General features: G+C 40.7%; 1 protein-coding gene across 1 annotated transcript; it reads right to left on the bottom strand.

Moving 5' to 3' along the window:
- Nucleotides 1–6,706: 6,706 nt before the first annotated feature.
- On the bottom strand, nt 6,707–21,470 carry Arglu1 (Arginine and glutamate rich 1). Its single transcript, XM_065228230.1, has 5 exons — nt 21,198–21,470; nt 20,393–20,540; nt 20,123–20,323; nt 8,193–8,276; nt 6,707–8,131 (listed from the first exon to the last, which is right to left on the bottom strand). The coding sequence occupies exons 1-5, from the start codon at nt 21,341–21,343 to the stop codon at nt 7,973–7,975; spliced, it is 738 nt and encodes a 245-aa protein (XP_065084302.1). The 5' UTR covers nt 21,344–21,470; the 3' UTR covers nt 6,707–7,972.
- Between the last annotated feature and the right edge of the window lie 453 nt (nt 21,471–21,923).

Genomic DNA, 21,923 nt, shown 5'->3' on the forward strand with positions numbered 1-21,923 from the left:
GAAAACTCATCACTTCCAAACGCAGCATTTCAGGTTTTTTATGCGGAAGTTCTACGAGAAGTTAAATAGTTCGCGCAAAGACTACGTGCCGCAAGCCGATATGTGCAGGGACTTAGACGGTAGCCTTCTCACGAACGAGGATGAAGTGATTGAGAGGTTGAAGCAGTTCTATCACGAGCACCAGAAAACGAAGGTGGCACGGCAACAGACCTTGGAGCACGCGCAGAAGACGACAGGCTACCGGCCCCTGATCTTCAAGAAGTTGAGAAGGAGATCGGTCGGCTGAAGAACAACAAAGCAACTGGTGTAGATCAACTACCAAGTGAGCTATTAAAATACGGTGGTGAAGCACTGGCTAGAGCGCTGCACTAGGTAATTGCCAAGATTTGGGAGGAGGAGATATTATCGGAGGAGTGGATGGAAGGTGTCGTATGTCCAATCTACAAAAAGGGCGACAAGTTGGATTGCTGCAACTACCGCGCGATCACACTGCTGAGCGCCGCCTACAAGGTACTCTCCCAAATTCTATGCCGCCGCCTGTCACCATTTGCAAGAGAGTTCGTGGGGCAATACCAGGCGGGATTCATGGGTGCCCGCGCTACCACGGACCAAATTTTCGCGATTCGGCAGTTCTGCAGAAATGCCGCGAATACAACGTGCCCACACATCATTTTTTCATGGATTTCAAATCCGCATACGACACAATCGATCGATATCAGCTATGGCAGATTAAGCACGAGTACGGATTTCCGGATAAACTGACGCGATTGGTCAAGGCGACGATGGATCGAGTGATGTGCGTTGTTCGAGTATTGGGAACACTCTCGAGTCCCTTTGATGGACTTTCGTGTCTGCTATTCAACATCGCGTTAGAAGGTGTGATCAGAAGAGCTGGGATAGACAGGAGTGGCACGATCTTCGCAAAATTGACAACAATACGATGGTTAAATTTACTATTTTAAATTTTGCTCAAAATAAGTACATTTTCAATTATAATCACTGTATTATAGTTCTAATTACCATGTCGCTGAAAAATAATCCATGGTGAATTTGACTATGATCTGTGCTTAAAACTAATGTTCTTGTAGTATCCTAACATAGTAAAATTAACCATGATAATTTTCTATTTTAGCAGACTGTGTAGGTTCTAATTACTGTTGTTCTCAAATTTACCACGAACATGGTATTATTAACATCATCCTACCAACGAAATTCGACTGAAGGGATTATGCAGTAAAAACAATAACATGATCATAGTAATTTCGTTCAGTGTCTGCTCATGCTAAAACCACCATTTTATAAACAAGCTTGTTCGGCGTATACAGACGCTCGTGTTTTTTCTCCGCGGTTTTGTAAATTATTTTTGTTAAAGGACATTACATTTAATGGATTCTAAAGAAGACATTATCGTTGACGCAATCCTGAATACATTGATGGTAAGTAAATATAACCGTTAATTTAACTGCCAAAACCTACGGAATATTGTTATTTTCTTCTTCTTTTTTTTGTAGAAGCTGACGAGAATCCCGGACTTCGACAACTCATTACTGAATTTTGGAGGCTGGATTATGCTATTTATGCTATTTTGATCGGTATGTAGTGTAATTATTTTTTCATCATATCTATTTTCCCACATCTTGATTTCAGCTCATGGATACACAGTAGAGTATCTTAAGATACTTGATGAGAAGGCGTTAAATGACGTTTTCTCAGTTGCGAAATGGACAGGGCATAAATACGCTCTTCGCCAAAAACTTATGTTTTGGGAGGAAAGTGTGCTTTTCCAGAAGACAGTTGCGGAAATCGGGCCAGTTGAAGTTGTAAGGAGTAATGGCCAAGTAGGTGTACCTAAAACGACTCATCGAAAACTAATTCCGACTACGGTAACAAAGGCACTATTGGACACAATTTTGGAGCGCAATGAGAAAGGGAAAATCGTATCCAAGTATCATCAGCTGCACCAGCATCTAGATAAAACTCACCGGAAGTTTCTGGCTCACACAATCGTGGATTACTACATTGCAAATCAGCTATACTTTTCCGGATATGGCACGATTTGCTGAATTGATAACCGATCGATTTCCAGCCGAGATTACCGTACGGGAAATAAAAGTTTTCATGATTTTATGTTAAAGTATGTCTTCTTTGTCATTGCAGATAACGTACTATAATCCACGCGACAGTTCTACCAACAAGAAGCACCCCTCTGTACACAACTAACATTATCTTTTAGAGCAGTCAGTAGAGTCCAATACAGACGCGTAGATTACAAAAAAGGTTACTTTGTGACATGATCTTCAATCAACATGCAACATTTGGAGTTGAAGAATTGTTCATAGTTTGCCAAGAATGGGAAGTTGTGGAATACTCGAACCACTTTGCTGCATTTGTAGTTGGCAATTCCAAAGAAAAATTTGTTCTTATTAACGCTGATAATTTGGATGGTCCAGCAATTCACCTTTATACGGTAGGCGAAAATAAGTTTATAAGGTTGAAGAAGTACTTTGTATGAGCATTTGTATTTAGCTTAACTTAAAAAGTGAGAAAAATAATAATAAAAGGCAATACTTCTACAGAAAAACATTTTCTTCATTTGAAATTATTCTCGAAAAGTAATACTAAAAGTGGTACAACTTAATTTTGGTAAATTTCTCATAGTAGATTTAAAAGATATGTTGTTATAATTACCGTGCAAATGTAGTTAATATAACAATACATATGGTATATTACATAGTTTTATTTACAACAATAAAGTTAAAAATACTATCCACCAAACGATTATTGTTGCAGTAGAAAATACTACAATCATGGTTATCATGAATGTGCAGTATTTTCAGTTCAAAATCGTTGATGCTAGATAGTCAATTCAAACCTCTAATATGGTAATTTTGACAACAAAGTTATTTTCAGTGAACGTTGAGAGAGAACTTCAGAGAAGAGGAATGTGAGATAGTACGCGCCACGAAGTAATATGACCTAAAGCGTTTATAATGAGTTTTCCAAAACCAATTGAAGGGTTTTCATCTAGTACCTATTACTAAATAAACTACTGGTCTATCATTAGGAAAACTGTTCATATCAATTAAAAAAAAAACATGTCATTGAGAATAATACTCTGAAACGCGTATTGCACCCACTTCCCTTGAGGTTTCTGCAGCCAACGCGCGGTGCGTTGTGCGCTTCAGGTTTACGTGTGATGAAATTACTGATCGAGCAGTTCGACAAGAGCTCGAACTTTTACTCGAATTTAGAAATTCGAGTAAAATGCAGATCGTCCGCTGCTAAGGAAAAGAAGTCTTTGGGTGAAGGCGTGTTTCGTACCAAAATTCTACATATAAGCGCGTATTTGCATGTTAAAAGTGCGCTCGTTTCCGTCGAATCGTCCTGGCGTCTTCGGTGTACTTATTCATCATTATGAAGGAATAAGTGTAAAATTTATTGTACGGTTAACTTACTCGTATCTAATCGATTTTTCTATTGGTTAGTTTTTCTAGTTACACACTTAGAAATAACAAAATTAACACGTAACGAAATCCATCTTTGACATATATGATGTGACGTAAACAAACTACTCTGTACTAATGTTTGTAGATGGAAGTGCAAATAAGTCAGTTGAACAACTGATTTATGCAAATAAACGAAAGCACATAGGCTCTGATTCCTCGTTGTAATAATTAGAGTTCACCAAATTAATATTCATAAATGTTTTACGCATAACTCTTAGTGGGTTTTTTTTACTTACTTATGGGTTTACCAGCATCGCAATGTTTTTCCTTGTCACAGCTTGCAGGAAATTTTCTTTTATAAAACGTGTTAATTTCGGCTCAATTTTTCTTGGATAATAATTATTTTCTTTGGTCACCTTACAAACTACGTAGTCATTTTCATTAGCGGCAATCACGAATACGATGTAGCACAACTCTGCATCCGTAAAATATATACAGCCCTGAGCTTCCATCACTACATTATTATCAGCAATAGGAACACCATCAATAATTTTAAAACCGAATCCGTGGCATTTCTCAGCAGCTGCTGTCAAAGAATTATAATGTGTTTTCATATAATGAAGTTCTTTTCGTTTTGCAAGCAGGAGAGCCCGGCCAGTTGTTTATAATATTTTATTTTATGTTAGATAACATACAGAATTAGTATACCATCTATAAATACGCATGAATATGGTAATTTTCGTGGTATCTGTAGGATCGAATCGGCCCGTTTGGTCTCGGTCACTTGCTACGAAACTTTGGAATAAAAATTCGGGTAGTTTTTTCCTTGCTTTTTTTTACAGTACTAAACGCGCCGCATAGACAGATTTCCCATTCTTCTCTATTTAGATTCTCTCTGGTTCAAGGATCAGGCTCAGCCATGTGGCCAACTCGTATAGGATGTTTATTTATGTATCTGCTTTTGGCAGTAATAAATGACCGAGGGATAATATCTATTTTACTTTCACATAAACGCAATTTAATAAAATGGTTTGATAAATTGCATATTATACATTGATCACATACTCAAAAAGATTCTAATGCTGCTGCCTTTACAGCATTATTGCGGGTCATCAAAGTGTGAAAAAGAAACATAGCCTTCCACTGGCAACACAGTACTTGCTCGACTACGGTATATGCTCCATTCTCTCTTCTGCTCAGAGAGAATGGCAAAGAATTATCTCAAGGATTTTCTCCCAATTTAGGAATTCAAGTAAATTTTAATGAATATTTTGCAACTTTGAAGGCGAGTTTCTCAAAAATTATAGCGAGTGCACACATTTTTTTTTTGTTCTAAAATGATCCTTAGGGAAATACAAAACTTTTGTCAGGAGGAATTATCGATCCTATTTCTCTAACAACTAAAAACTTTGAGAGAAAGGCATAAAGTCACTAAAACCGGTTCCAGAAATGGTAACAAAAAGTTATCAAAGTTTAAATTTGAGAACTCCCAGAACTTTGAAAATTCCACAGAATATTCTTTGGCATAATTAGAAACGATTGTCAGTTGGATTTTGCGATAATCTTTACCATATTCGAGATAATTGGGTTTAAACACCAGTTTTTCGAAAAAACCATCAAAAATGGCGGATCGTGACCTCAGACCTTAAGCACAGGAGTGGAACTTCGGATCAGAAGTGGCTCCACTTGTCCTTTGCGAACACTAGCGCACCTAGCGGTAGAAGGCAACTTCTGCCTGTAGTTAAGATAGGCAGCATGCTATGATAGTGTGAGTGCGCATAGAAAGCCCGTGTGGAACGCTACCACAACACATCGCTTGTGGGGGCGACCCCCGGCGTAGTGGTTTGAATCCATACCTCTCACGCCAAAGTCTCGAGTTTAAATCTCACCCCCGGACAAGTCACGAATGACCCAAGAGCGTTAAAGTGACTATAATAAAAAAAAAAAAAAAAAAAAAAACACATCGCTTGTTGATCAGAAAAATGAACCACTTTTGATTCACCGATTTGTTTGGGTTTCTCCTTCTGTTCTGTGCATTAAGCCAAGTTGCGGTAAAAGCGTAGATATCGTAGCAGGCGTCACTGCATGCAAGCTGGTACACTATTATTAACAGGTAAATATTAATTTTATTCAATTAGTATATTATACTGTCCTTAATGTTCATACAATCATTGTAACTAATTCATTCAGGCATATTCAATTGACCTGCATTGGGTTATTATTTTGCATGCAATGATATAAGAAAAGGGGGGGGGGGACTTACGATTCAGCTTGGAGAGTGTATGGGAGCCGTTCTAGGAGTTGTTTGGGGCATGTGGTTCATTTAGCAAGGTTATGTCACAGACATTGGTAGTTTTTTGTAGAAATAGTTTATCGCTATTAGCTACAAAACTTTTTAATCACTTAGTTTAAATAACGTTTTTCTTAGCTGCTCAGAATTATGGCGGTTTACGGTACTTCCTTTAAATATATAAGACAGTAGTTCTTTCGAGAAATTTGGAAAAAAATAAGCTTTACTTGGATTTGAAAGTTCGATGAAAAATCAGAATCTAATATTTTTGAAGACATTCCCACATTTCAGAAATGTCTGTTTTGTTACAAATATTGGGTTTAAAATGACACTGCTTTCAGACAATTTGGGTTAGTATTACATTCGGGCTAGCGGCGTAATTCGGGAAAATGTTATTGAAATATCCTAACTGTGTATACCAAACAAGATAGCCTAAGAAAAAACATTCCCGGGGGTTGTCATTATTTTGAGCAGTTCTGCTAGCAATAAAAGGAATAGATCACGTCACTGTGTGGATTCATAAATCATTCTGGAACTTTCTTATTTCTGACGACGATGTCCCGTTTTTCTTGCCTGGTTCCCCATCTACCTATCCTATACACTATCTGCAAAGAAATCATGCCAAAAGTTATGCCAAATTAGCGTTAGTCATGAAAGCCCGTCTCGGAGCTTTGCATGTCCACACGATTCGTTCATACCACGGGATCCATCGTTGCCCCTATTTACAATGCAAACGAAACCCTTCTGCAATCGTGCGGAAGAGCAATGACATTACATCAAAAATAATTAACCAATTTGCCAAAACTTGCCGTGGTCCTGCTTCGATGAGGATCGCGGGCGTCTAGCTGGCGGGTGCTGGGTTTGCCAAACAAGTTGTTTCGTCCCTTTCCAGTTACAGCGCAAGGCTTTCACTCTATTAATAGCCATCGTGCAGGTCGCTTTCGGATGCAGAATGAGAACACGGCTGGTGTGAGTTGTAGCAATTACAAACTATTTTTATTCAGTGTTTGGGAAATTGCAAAACTTTTGCACTGCCGTGCGAGTGTTAGTGTTCAGTTTTTGTTTGTTTGCTGAAGAATTGGCTTCTGTTGCTTCTGTTCGGCTTTCAGGAGAAACATGCGGATTTCAAGCTGCTTTTCCACTAATCGCTGTTCGTTTATTGCCCGATATTGCTTCCTTAATTGTACATAAACGGACGCTCCCAAGAACTTTTGAATTGAACAACTTTCACTTTTGCTGCCCATAAAAGCATAATAGTCCCATGTGGGTTTTTGTCAGAAATAAGTTATCCATTCGAATCGATTGTCAACTACCGGTATTTTACGCTGTGCACTAAAAGTTAAATTATTTGTTCAAAAAACATCGTGAAAAATACCAAAAAACTAGGTTATGCCATTTATAAGAGCCTACGGACAAATACATCTTCAACGACGTTTTTCTCGACTTGCTGATTTTCCAGATGGGACTGACATGCTTTTATAGGCAGTTTGTTAGTTTACTGTGCGCTACTTTCTGATTCTTCTTTACGGAACGTAAGATCGGTATATATTGTGAATCACCAACTAATTTTTTATTGTAGCTTCAAGCATTCCAAAACCAAACATACTTTGAACAATTTTTACGCAATAAAAAGCTTATCGGTTAAGTGAGTTACTATTTGTGTTGCTTTTGCTGAAAACTTTTGCATTTATTTGATTCATTCAGTAGAAACAAATGGAAACGACTCAAATCTAGCATCCTTTAAAATAAAGTACCTAAAAGGAGTAACTGTACAGGTTTTTTTTTTAAATGCGATTCGCTGTCGTTGAAGATGAAAATGATAAGCAGGGTCGTATCTAGGTAGTCTTTCAAAAATTTCAGTTCATAGAAAGTGATATCATCTTCAACAAAAGCGTTATCACAATAGAATTTACAGTAAAATAGAACATAATTCTACCTTAGTTAGGAAGATCGCAGAACTGGTCGACGGGAGCTGCGTCCCTTCGGAATCACAGTTCTTACAACGCATCACGATACGTGATTTACATGAATATATGGTATGTTTATCATTCGTTTCGCGCGTGGCTCATACTATCTATAGTTGACGGTACTATAAACGGTTAATCCACGGATGCGGTACAGCATAGAACAAATGATCAACGTGCTAGTTCCACGTTGCTACTGTACCCAGGAAAAACAAACCTAAAGACACGTGGCGCAGCGTTCAAACACTTTTCAACTCACACTCACAGACTAACTACGGTTTTAGCGAGAACGAAAGCTTGGGTCGCGAATTGTTTTTGCCCAGAATCATTTTCTGCTCTTCCTTGACACGCTTTTCCTGCTCTTTGCGCATCTTCTGACGTTCTTCATCCATTTTTCTTTGCTCTTCTATTATCGCCAGTCGGTCTTCGGCCTGAAATAGTTCGAATGTAATCAGTTGATGACTTGTTGTGCGATTTCACAGTGCAACCTACCAATTTCCGTTGGGCCTCTTCGATTTTCCGATTGTTTTCGGCGATAATATTTTCGAGCTCTTGACGTTTTTTAAGCTCTTCCTCCTAGGGGAGAGAGAAGGGTGTATTAGTTTTTACGTGTTAACACTGGCAGCAAGCACATTGTTTCGAAACCGACGACTTGAATGTGTTAAACTATTGTCCTATTATCCGTACCTAATTTACAGTCGTCTTCAGATGTTCGAAGTGTGCTTGCCTAGTAAATGAACATGATTGGCAAAGAGGGTGTTCGTTTCACTGTGCATATTACAGATAGCAATACAGAAACCAATCAGCAGTCCGAACTGATCAACAGATGAATGACCAGTTCTATGGAGCTGATGGTAGGACCTACTCTCACTCGCGAATTTTTTTTTTTATTCTGATTTCCGGTCAAGTAATGTTCATGAAAACTGTCTAAAATGTTCCATAGACACAAACATGTTCTCCTCACCCACTAAGTCCCAGACCCAGAGGAAACACTTATTATTGCGAGGTCGCAAAATAACACAGAGAAAGTAGGAATAAACTAAGATAAATAATTACACAAAGCAGGGGCAACAACTCCATTGAAATTCCTTTCCCAGATCACACGAGTCGTTCTTCGTGCAGACGGCTAGCTCCACCTGGAAGTTGCATTCTTGATCCAATGGTTACGACGACGCAGACGATGGTGCCGGCGCCAGTCCATGGCTTCGTCCTCCGGGATGACAGCTCTTGAGGGTGCAAATTTCTACTCCGATCGAAGGCGTACTCTTCCAGTGATCATGACATTTAGTGAAATTTCCATTTTGCTTATCATTCGTCAAACAAGAGTGTATGAAAACATAGCCTTAAGAAGAAAATACCTGAAAAGTGTGTTGCCTATGGAAAGAGAAGGTCGGGTGTTTTTTTCTGATCAGCTTTCCGAGGGAAACGTTTACGGCTTCAGAGCTAATTTGTTCCAAAGCGGATTGTTGCGTCACTTGGACGGGCAATTTGATTGAAGTTGGTAAGTACAAATAAAACGGTTTGTTTGAAAATATGTATGGTTGTACCTGTGATGGCTGATATTTTTCGTAGGCAAACGCGTTAACGTTCCAACATTATATTTTAAAATATGAAAACAACTGCACTACATCAACTGAAAACTATGAACCGTTACGGGAGGAAAGCTAAACACTAGTTGGTGCTCATCAGTTCTATTAACGATAAACCTTTATTTTTTCAAACCTCTACATTATTTTGAGGACTGTCAGGTTCAGGGTCTTTCACTTAAAATTAAATATCCCGGACATGAAGGGGGATTGGGGAACGTGAGTTTTCAAGTTCCAAAACTAGCAAAAATACCGTGATGCGCTCTATTCCAATCAGCGCCTAGTTCCGTTCACGTAAATGAAAACATTTGAGGGGGTTAGAAGGAAAGGGGTGTAAGTGACTTTGATGATCCTCTTCATCGACTTTCTCTTTTGATAGCCAAAGCTTTATAAACAGATTTTGCGCTATTTCTGCCACATAGTTTGATAAAGAAGGTTCTCATCTAGCATCCATAATGGTACACGAATCAAGGAATGTGTTTGCAGCTGAATTATTAACGAAAGAGAAAGTCGATGAAGAGAATCGATCAAAGTCACTTACACCCCTTTCCTAACCCCCGCATTTAATATCAAACAGATTTATCGCGAAACATCAGTGATTTAGTTTTACATATGTTTGATGATTATTTGTTTATTTGTTATGTTTGCATCAACAGACTAGAAATAGTCCCAATGATGTGTTGTAAAAAAAATTACAGATTATACAGACTACATATACTACAGTTACAAACGAAAATAACTAAAAATGTGTAAGTCTTAAATTTTACACTTAGCTGTTGGGCGTCAAACGCCTTCGGTCAGCAAAAAAGGCAGAGAATCTTCGGCGAAGCATATTCCGTGTCAATTGGAAATCGAACATCGACGCTACTCGGTTGAACACTCGCTGCAAGCCGTAAATAGCGCTCCCTAAGCTATAATTAGTTCGAAGAAGTGGAAGTCTCTGCATAAGACTATTACGTAGTGATCGAGGTTGAACATTAATGTTCACTTGTTGCAGAATTGCTTCGCAGTCGATTCTTCCTTGCAGAGTATCGGCGACGGTTAAGGCTCTGAAAACATCTCTTCGGATACGTAAGGGCTCGCTATTGATCAATTGGCAGCGATTCTCGTAGCTTGCAAGACGAAGTGGATATCTCCAAGGCAGCTTACGGAGCGCGAAGCGAAGAAAACGTCGTTGCACAGATTCAATTCGCTCGGCCCCATTATTGTAGTTCGGGCTCCAGTCTGCAGAGCAGTATTCTAACGTAGGTCGTACGAGAGAGCAATAGAGCGATTCCAAGCAGTAAATTTCTGTAAAGTTCTTAGTAATCTTGAGGATAAAGCCAAGAGTTCTGGACGGTTTGTTGACGACATACGATATATGGTGTGAGTATGTCAGCTTTGAGTCTAGAAAAACGCCTAAGTCTTTCACGCAATGCACCCGTTCGATAGTCGTGCCTAGTAGTTTGTAGTAATAATCGGTTGTTTCTTGCGTGAGAAAGTAATGATTGTACACTTAGCTGGGTTGACCACCAGTCAGTTTAGACTAGATGTCAATCTGGTTTTGGAGAGAACGGCAGTCGGCGAGTGAGCGGATGCGCAGAAAAACGTTCAGATCGTCTGCAAACGATAATCGTGGCCCTGTGATAACATGGTGAACGTCGTCGAAGTAAAGGAGAAATATCATTGGTCCCAGATGGCTACCTTGAGGTATACCGGACTTTGCGCAGAAGCTTGCTGAGCGACAAGTACCCAAAGTTACTGTCAGTTGGCGCTCCGTGAGGTATGAACGAAGCCATTTCAAAAGATTTCCACCGATCGCTATCCTATCATGCTTAGCGATCGCAATTTCGTGGTTCAGCTTATCGAAAGCTGCCGTAACATCTGTGTAGATAACGTCCGTTTGGGTCCGAGCAATCAAACGGTCTGTGATGTAAGACGTTAGGCACAGCAGGTTCGTAGTTGTGGAACGCCCAGTTAAGAATCCGTGTTGATATATACTTAGATATTGCATTATACGCATTTAGGGACATTCGATGACAACCAATTCAAAAAGTTTTGCTACATAACTCAGCGACGTGATTCCCCGGTAGTTGTTTACGTCGCGTTTGCTTCCCTTTTTATGAACAGGAAACATATCCGCAGTCTTCCAGCAAGACGGTAAGAGAGAGCTGGAATATGCTACGCAGTGGATCTAAAAGACAAGTGATGCTCTTTTTAAGAATAATCAACGGAACACCATCGGGTCTAGCCATAGCTGAAGTCTTAAGTTTAAATGCTGCTCTATAAATCGTATCTGTAGTGGTTTCGACCACGCAGTTATCGCTCAGCTTCTGAGACGTGCAGACGTTATTTTTTCGATTGCGGTTATCACAAGTGAAGCATTTACTGTTGGATATTTGTCTACTTCGCTGTGCCGCGTCCGTCGCGTGGTTAAGTGTTCCGCGATGAGGTGAGAAAACACTTTTAAAATCGATTATTCGAATTTCACCATCAAGCCATCGGTCGCAAAACTTTAAGGATTTTGGCGGTGGGTTCTCGGTTTGAAAAGGGAAAATATCAAAAGACTACAGTGCCACAGAGGTGGAGCATGTGCGTTTATCAAAGTCAGTGACTTGACGCTTGCACAAAAAGTTGTTGACGAACATGATGGAAAACATGAAGTGGAGTGTGAGGGGAAGAAACACAAGCTTCGTATTACGTTGGAAGACGGTAGTGTTGAGGTGACGGTTTACGACCTCTCCGAAGGTGTATCTGAAGAGAAGGTCGTACAATTCCTAAGCGCGTTCGGCGAAGTAATCTCGATTCGCGAGGTAACATGGAGTGAAAACAACGAATGCGAAGGCATACCACTCGGTATATGGTCTGTCCGTATGTTATGCAGCGGAACATCGACTCGTGGGTCATCATCGACGGAGAGCAACCGTTCGTGGTGTACAAGGGGCAGATGCAATCCTGCCGGCACTGCAAAGAGCACGCACACACTGGCATATCATGTGTCCAGAACAAGAAACTAATGTTTCAGAAAAGCTACGCAAACGTGACGAAGCAAACTGGACAGAGTTATAGGTCAACAACCGGTAATTAACCGAAAAAACCAGCTGGTGCGAAAAATCCACCGCTCCACCAACGGTATTGTTGGACGTTTTTCCCGAACTGCCGAAACGCACGAGCCAGGGTGAATCCTCAGGCCTGAAAACGAACACAAACAGCCTGCCTACAGTGGGTGCTGTGTCGTTATGCCCACAAACACAACGAGTACCCAATCCACCGCAAGCTGTCGTGTCTGTCGTTGGTCGATGTATTTAAAAAACCAGAAAATGCACCGCGATCGCAGAGCAAAAGCGGCAACGGGAATGAAACTGATGAATATTCCACATCCACGAGCAGCAGACGAGGCAGAGGACGTCCAGTGGGCACAAAACCTCGTCGGGACGACGATGAAGGATGAGGATTCCCACCCATAAATGGCTCTCACGTCGTATAATATCTCGTCGATCAACATCGGCACCATCACGAGTTCAACAAAACTGAACGCGCTACGAAACTTCATCAACAGCCAAAGCCTCGATATTGTGTGTCTGCAAGAAGTAGAAAACGAACAGCTCTTCTTGCCTAGCTTCGTCGTTTTCTCAAATGTGGACCACACGAGAAGAGGAACGGCCATGGCACTGAAGGAACATATCCAGGTCTCTCACGTTGAGAAAAGTCTGGATGGTCGACTGCTTGCTCTGAGAGTACAAGACACGACGATTTGTAATTTCTACACTCCCTCTGGCTCCTCACAACGTGCAACTCGGGAGGATTTCTTCAATGGAACGCTTGCTTACTACCTCTGTCATCGCACTAGGCATGTCATCCTGGCCGGCGATTTCAATTGCGTGCTTCATGCATGTGATTCGAGTAGCACGAACACGAGCTCTGCCCTTAGATCAGCTGTGCAACAATTGCAGCTTCACGACGTGTGGGAAAAACTGTGTCCACGCGAGAAAAGATTCACGTACGTCAATCGGAACGCACAATCACGTCTCGATCGCATCTACGTGAACGGTGAACTGCGACAACACCTTCGAGCAGCACATACGCACGCGGAGTTCCAAAACCAGTGGCAATTTTGGACCCGGCAACGCAGAAATTATGGTTCGTGGATTCAATGGTGGCTTACATACGCTAAGCCTAAAATAAAAAGCTTCTTCAAGTGGAAATCTCGTTTGGTGTTCGAAGAATTCCATAACGAACATCAACAGAAATGTTGACCACCATCAACAGGCTGAAGGGCGAGATGTTGGCGCTTCAACGAAATTTCTCCCAAAACATTCATGCGAATCAACGAAACTCATGTGGCGGGAGAACCCATGTCTATATTTCAACTGGGGGAAAGGCGAAGGAGGAAAACCATCATTACGCAGCTGAAGACAGAGCAGCACGAAACTATTGCCGACCCACAAGGGATCGAAACGCGCATGGTCAATTACTTCTCGACCCTCTACTCGGAAGAAATAAGGGAAAATGTCGAAAACAGCTTCGTTTGCGAGAGAGTCGTTCCACCCAACGACCCACTGAATGAAGCCACGGAAGAAATTTTGTATGCAATCAGAGCAAGCGCACCGAAGAAGTCTCCAGGCTACGATGGTATCCCGAGGGAGTTTTACCACCGTATGTTCGATGTCATCCACCAGCGACTATAAGCTCTTCTCCCGCATTCTCAAAACCAGACTGGAGCGAGTGATGAGAACCCACAATGTTTTGAGCAACGGACAGAAATGTTTGAACTTAGAGCGAAACATTTTCCAAGCCACTCTGGCCCTCAAAGATCGCATAGCCAGTCTCCGTCATCATCGTTTTACAGGGAAGCTCGTCAGTTTTGACCTAGATCATGCGATCGATCGTGTCCGGCACTCGTTTCTATTCGATACCATGTGCTCGCTCGGATTCAACCAAGTACTCATCGCTCTACTCTCGCGTATTGCTAGCCGATCTACATCTCGTCTGCTGATCAATGGGTATCTCTCCCGTTCGCTCGAGATCCAACGCTCCGTACGGCAAGGAGACCCGTTATCCATGCAACTCTTCGTGCTGTACCTCCATCCTCTTGTGTGCAGACTCGAACAAGCGTGTGGAAACGATCTGCTGGTAGCGTATGCGGATGACATCAGCGTAATCGTAACATCGGCTGAGCAAATCGAAGTGATGAATGGACAGTTCACCCGCTTTGAGATTGACGCCGGCGCAAAATTAAATTTCCAAAAAACTGTTGCCATCAACGTTGGATTCTGTGAAGGAAACGAAATTAACACCCACTGGCTTCAAACAGCCAACGTTGTCAAAATCTTGGGTGTTGTTTTCACAAACTCTATTCGGTTAATGACAACGACAAACTGGAATGCGCTTGTGGGGAAGTTCGCGCATCAAATGTAGCTGCAATCGCTGCGCAAGCTGACACTGCATCAGAAGGTGATCATGCTAAATACATTTGGCACATACAAGGTTTGGTATCTTTCGTCCATACTGCCACCGCTTAGCGTACACACTGCGAAAATCACATCAACGATGGGTGCCTTCCTCTGGAGAGGAAGGATCGCCCGCGTACCGATGATGCAGCTAACTCGGGGCAGAGAAAATGGAGGCCTGAAGCTGCAACTTCCAGCGCTGAAGTGTAAGTCACTCGCAATAAATCGACACCTGCAGGAGATCGATTCCCTTCCCTATTATAGATCACTTCTCCATGATAATCTTCGCCCAGAAATATCAATAGACCTTCCCGACGTCAAGTTAATCTTGTCAAACTTATCCAACATTCGCCTCCAAATTCAAAATAACCCCTCTGACGATCAAATCCATCAGTATTTCGTCAAGCAAACTGAACGACCAAAGGTGGAACAAAACAATACGGGAAACGACTGGCCACGTACGTGGCGGAACATTGCAGTAAAGCAGCTATCTTCAACGCAGCGATCAAAACTCTACCTGCTCATGAATGGGAAAATCGAACACCGAAAACTACTGTTCGTGATGCAGAGAGTACCGGACGAAAACTGCACACATTGTGGCAATCACACGACTGAAACTCTTCTGCATAAATTTTGTGCTTATGCTCGTGTCGGCCCGGCTTGGACGGTTCTACAGCAGAGGATAGAAGCCATAATGAATAGATGGAGACGGCTTTCTTTTGAAGTCTTGGTGAATTCTGCCCTAGCAGGAGTAGACAGAAGAAGGCGCGCGGAAGTGCTTAGGGTTTTTATTAAATACATCTGCTTTGTTTGTGAATGTAACGAAAGAATTGATGTAGACGCACTAAAATTTCATCTCGATTTAGAATAACAAATTATAATTACTTTTATCAAACAAACTGACAAATAAAACCAACTTGTTTTACAAAAAAAAATTGTTGAGTCTGACATAGTAGCATTTCAGCACCAGTGTGCGGAGTTTAGTAAATCTTCAGAGAGCAACTTTCTTAGTTCTTTTCAACGAGCGAAGATCTTTCGTCATCCACGGGACGCGAGAGTCGATATGGATGATCTTTTTGGAAACGTGTCTGTCAATGACATATGCCAAGACGTGAGAAAAGGTTTGTGTAGCAATGTTGAAGTCTCCAGGATCTAGAATATGATCCCAATCTAGGTTAGACAGCACATGGACAATACTGCGATGGTCAGCTCTACGGAAATGACACAGCGTTTGGAGTGCTGGTGAAATCATGGATAATATTATTTTCGATTACGATAACTAAAGCAGGGTGATGATGCACTTCCTTGACTAAAGGTTCGGGCAACCGGTGAACACTCGTGTTTATTTCAGTTACCGTGGGGACGTAATTTGTGATTAGTCTCGGTCCCTTTCAAATTGTATCATTATTTATGTACGGTCCTTATATTTGAAATGACGTTTCACATTCATCTACACTGAACCAATATGACACATTCCTGTTATGTGGAAGTCTAATAAATTTGCGCTATGAGAAAATCCAATGAAAACGATGTGATTGAAAATGTGTCAGGTAAATTCTATATGAATATCTGATATATTTACAATGCTGATAAGTCTGTAGCTTTTACATGATCGTCATATGATAAATGAAAATTGGAAAATTATAAGAATTAACGGAAATGGATTTGAAGCCCATGAGCATAAGCTTTACTTTTCACTACCATATCATATACATGAAATCAATCTCATTAAAATTTATATGAAAATCACATGAAATTTACTTATTGCTTTGACACATATATTTTATCGGTTCAAAAAATAAATCAAAATAAGCATCAGGCAGTGGGAGTTTGTGTGCTTTGAGTGCTTTCACAGTTGCGTTTTTTTTTATTGTAGCTTATTTTGGATTCGATCCAGGACTGTTGAGGTGTGATGCTGTCGGTTTCTTCACTTGGTTCCATTGGGCCACGGCTGGCTTCGAGATAGAGCTTGTTCAATTAGCATAAAGTAAGAACAGCTCTCCCGACATGGAATGTAGTGCAACGTTAAGCTCATTTTGCTAGAGTGACGATAAATAGCACTGACAAATTTATGTTCCGTTTCGGGGGTGTCGTTTGTTCAAAATCTTTCTCAATGCACCTGTGTGCAATAAAACATATAAATTATATGAGTTGGTTCATAAAATTCCAGTACTAGTGCTGGAATCTGAATAAGCAGTGTAGAAGACTTATAATTAGAATCTTAGCAAAGTAAATATTGCAGTAGAATCATATTTATTTTCAATCTAAATATATTATTTTCCGCTATAGCGAAGGGGAAAGCTGGATGTCCCATCCGGAAAGTGGCCAAATTGTACGGAGTTCCAAATTCAAACCTACTTGAAAGGTTCCTGGGAAAATATTCCAAAGCTATTCCGCGAAAAGCTACAGTTCTTACAACTGTTGAGGAAACACGAGTTGCTGATTGGTGGTGACGTGGAACATTGCATGCAGGCATCTCCAACCCGGTCAAAACGGAGTTCCTGGTCGGAAATGGATTAATTCGTTTCTTAATCGTCACCCGGAGATTTCACGAGCTGAGCATCGGGCTGCCGTTTTTGAACCGCAAATGGTTCACCGAAATTCATGTTTTCCGATATTTTCTGAACCAATATTCAACCTTGACGAGACAGCAGTACGAACAATTCCTACCAAGGAAATTGTTTTGGATGGTTCCGGCCAAAAGTACGTTCACGCAAAAGTGGGAAACTCCGATAGAGAATTTTACACTGCATTGTTTTGAGAAAACGCTGCTGATCAGTTAGCCCAATCGCCTTGGAAACCTTGATGGAATGTGATTCATTTGATGAATCATTTTGTATGTAATACTTTGGGGTGATTGGCACACAAATGAACGGAATAAGGAACAAAGCCTTTTTTGCTGATTGGAATTAGGATCATAAACGGATTTAGTTTGTATGAATTATCACAGCAGAAGTGCAGTGATAATGCTTAACCATATTTTTTTACTATAAACAGAATGAAACAATATAGCGTAGGTAATTGTGACATTCAAATATGAAAAGTAATTTTTTTAGAACACTGACTTCAGTTCACTGCCTTAGGTGAACGGAATTAGGGTACATTGTAGTACGAAATACGTATCTGTTAAAGTTTAAAGTGATAGTGAAAGTAAATAGTGGTATGAGGATGTTACCTTAGAAAGACCCGGTTCATTTGCCTAGCTATGAAAGTCGCTACCAGCTGATTGACTTGGAGCCTCTTCGCACCAGAAGAGATACTTCAAAAGTCCTGCTTGGCGCGGACACCGAAATCTTGGAGCAAGTAAACATTAATGTCCAAGTCCAAGCCCGAATGCTTCGTAACAATGATATGCTGAGACTGCCACTACGTCGGACCAACTATGCAATCAACGGTGCAATAGGCGGACTGCAGCGAGTATTTAACCGAGTTTCATCAGTATTCGATTTTTATCTGCAACGATAAACACTTCGGAGACATTTCTCTTCATCCTTCTATAGAAATGTAAATTGTCAATGATCATGTTTTAATGTTTTGTTGTTTTAACTGATGACTTACCTTAATTTTAATTTTAAGTTAAGCCATCATTGTGACCTTATCGAGTCTGTTGATGTTGACAAATAAATAAATATACGTGAAGCGGCCTGTGTTCATCTCACAGGATGTCTGCTCATTTGAATCAGGTTTGCTTCCACTAACTTGCTATCAAACATTGTTTTTCTGAATTATGAGATCATTAGATGTTCTTCTCCTTCTTGTTCGCATTTCAAGCTTATTGCTTAGCGCATATTAGCTTATTGCGTGCTCTCAACTTAGTGTTCTTAATGCACTTCCACTGTTATTAATTGAGAGCTGCATGAATTTGTATATTGTGTGGCAAGCACAATGATACTCTATGCCCAGGGAAGTCGAGAAAATTTCCAACCCGAAAGATTCTCTCGACCGGACCGGGAATCGAACCCACCGCCTCCAGCTTGGTAATACCGTGCCTTTACTGACTAGGCTATGCGGCCCCTTAGATGTTATAATGGTTATTAGTACTTGAAGTTTAAAATATGGGGTCGTGAAGTATGTATTTGACACATAAAACCTGTCAATATTGCTTTCAGTGCGTCACAATCAGCAATTTTACGATTCGTGAGCGCTCACTCTGAGTGAACGCTTACGAATCATAAGATCGCTGATTGTGCCGCTCTGAAAGCGAAATTGAAAGGTTTTATGAGTCAAACACACACTTTTCATCCTCTTCTTGTTACTTGCAAGTACAACATATCATGATATCATCTAATGATTTCATTATTCCGAAAAGCAACATTTTATAGCAAGTGAGTGGAAGGAACCCTGATTTGAATACATTATAATTCTCGGAGTTTTCCAGGTCTTTCCAGAACTTTTACAGTAAAAATAAGCTGTATTTAAATGAGTTAAACATATGTCATAATTGATAAAACAACAACTCTAATTGCCGCAACGTTTTTAGGACATGGCAATCAGTTTTAGGACAACAGCATGACAATGAAAACCATGAAAAGTTGAACATTGACTAAATGTTGGTAAGTCAAAGATCTTAAATCATCAATGAATTAAAGTTTCGAATTCCACATCCAAGTTCAAGATCTTGAACATTTTCTATGTAAGAATTTTAAAATCCGTCCAGAATTGGAGGAGGGACATAGCGCGCTTCCTGTGCGTTAGTCATTAATCATATCAATGGTGATATTGAACCTACTACCAATTAATTTGTTTCGAGCAATCAGAGGTTTTGGACTGGAGTGCGGGATGCCCCTCTTAGCCTACATCAGGCAATACACACCTAGTCTAAGAGGTCGTAACGACCGGGCAAGATCATTTGTCCTTCCGAATCCTACCACAAGTACGTGTTTTTTTTTTTCATTGACCTGATGTATAGTTGTATAACTGGCAGGTTCTCGTTTGTTAGCAGTAAATTACAATTACTGGTCGCTGGTGTGGGAGTAGGAAATAAGCTCTAAGTAATATTTTTGGCAGTTATAAAAAAAAAAAAAACATTTCTCGACAACACCTAAATCATGTAATCTCATGCAATTAGTGCTGATAAGTTTATTGAAACTAGAACTTCAATAGAAATGTTTTCGATGATAGGTTTCCCAACGCAACGGTTTACAGTTAGCAGATTTTAAATGTTCAAAACGCCTTGCAGCAATTTGGGTGTCGTACATGACTTCAATAGTACACACACCAAAAGTTCGTCATTTGCTCGGTACAATGCCAGCTAGCGAGGTAGCCACACATCAGAGAGAATGCAAATATTCTAAAAAAAAAACCGACATACCTTCCTCTATGCACTCTGCGAGAGAAGTTCCAGAGGAAGGCGCGGTCAACCAACAGCCAGCCATACAGGCACGCATCTGGTGAAGCAAAGCCTTACCTCTCTGCGGCGTTCTTCTTCGCGAGCTTGCTCGCGACGCTTTTCCAGCTCAAGCATCATTTCCTGCTCCATCTGCTTCTTGGCAGCTTCGACTCTACGCTGCACTTCCGTTTCAATCTCATCTTTCCGCTTCTCGAGTTCTTCCTCAACTCGCTTCTTCACCAGCAGCTCAATCCTTTTAGCCGCTTCTTCTTCTATCATCTAAAAATATTGAATTCGTCAACTAATTTAGATTCTAGAAAAAATCCACTACAACTCGAACGCCCTTACCTTTTGTTCCGCCTCCTTCTGCCTTCGTTGTCTTTCCATCTCGGCTAGTCGCTCGACCTCCGTCAGCTTGCGGCTCTTGGAGCTCTTCTTTCTGTGGTGATGGTGGTTATCGCTACTACTATCGGATGATTCGGACAACGAGCGCTTCCTACAATGTTTGCAAATCCCCAGATGTGGGATTTTGGGAGACGGTAAAAGATCGGTGTTAGAAATGCGGAATTCGACAGAGCAACGATTCCCTTATCGCTAAATATTCCCCGATATGTAAAACAATGATTAATAAAAATAAAACAAACGAAATGCAAGAAAGCCAACAGAGCATTTTGGTTTTTTTTTTGTTTATGTGCGGCTATTTTTACCATCGGTTCTTCGCCCCGATACAACATTGTTATTCTTGTTCGTCTTCCGTGGCACACCTAACCTCAAATATGTCTATGTTGAAAAAAGTAGTGGTTTCAAGGCTACCTACTCTCTCTTGGGGGTTTGGCCGTGCAAAACGCAGTTACTTCTGGGTTTGTTCCGATTACCTCCTCCATCGGGTAAACAAGCACGGGGGATGCCTGCTCCTGCAAAAATGGCACTTTCGGTCGCATTGCAACCCAAAGTACACGTCTCTTTTTCCTTTTTTGACAACAATCAATCTAAATTCTAAACAATAATTTTCGAGTGAGAATGTGGTTCGGTTTGAGAAAGTAAAACATTTAGCAACCACGAATTTGAAAAATTTCGTTGAATATAAATGGTTAGAAATTATTCAATTTATAGAAAGAAGAAGCAGAGATCGGTAGAAAACGAATATTTTTACCTAGATTTGGAACTGCGCTCCTTGTATTTGTCATAACTGCGGTGGGATTCGTGCTTGCTGTGGGAGGATGATCGGGATTTGCTTCGCTTTCGGTGTTTGCTCTTGTGCTTTTTCGGCGTCCGACTACGGGAACGTGAACGACCCATGATAATGCACTGGTTTTAGCACTGATAAGCACAAATTTCACGCACTAGTGCAATAATTTACGCGTTTTTTCACCAAGAAAAATCACTTCGTACGCAGCGACATGAAAAACAGGGAAAAATTGATTTTAATGCTGATGTTGACGTTTTATGTAATGGCCGAAATGTGGCATCGGACTGGTGGTCGAGTAGTCGATGCTATAATAGTGAAGGTACATAAAAGTTTGCTATAAAAATAAAACGAGGGACTGCGTGCTGCGAGCTCGTGCACTTAGCATATTTTCTGTACATGGTGTTTCGCAAAAACCCATTATGGGTCAAAAATAGCTCCTTCTCATTTAGGCTGTGAACCATTTGCCGTGTTGAATTTAACTCGTGGTTAAAAGTGGTATTTCGAAAGTTATTTTCTATGTTCGAAAATCCCTGTGCTGTCGATCGACTGGTGCTTAATCATTACTGGGTAAATGGAAGGTATGCCAATAAATGGGTGTTTTTACCCATATTTTTACAATGTGTTTACCGTAAAATGGTTAAAAAATACCCATTTTTCAAATTGAGGATGCATATTGGTTTTTTTGTCCTC

The sequence above is a fragment of the Ochlerotatus camptorhynchus genome, unplaced genomic scaffold, assembly GCF_037179485.1.
Source record: "Ochlerotatus camptorhynchus isolate MF236.1 unplaced genomic scaffold, CSIRO-AGI_Acam_v1.1 ptg000284l, whole genome shotgun sequence".
Taxonomy (NCBI): Eukaryota; Metazoa; Arthropoda; class Insecta; order Diptera; family Culicidae; genus Ochlerotatus; species Ochlerotatus camptorhynchus.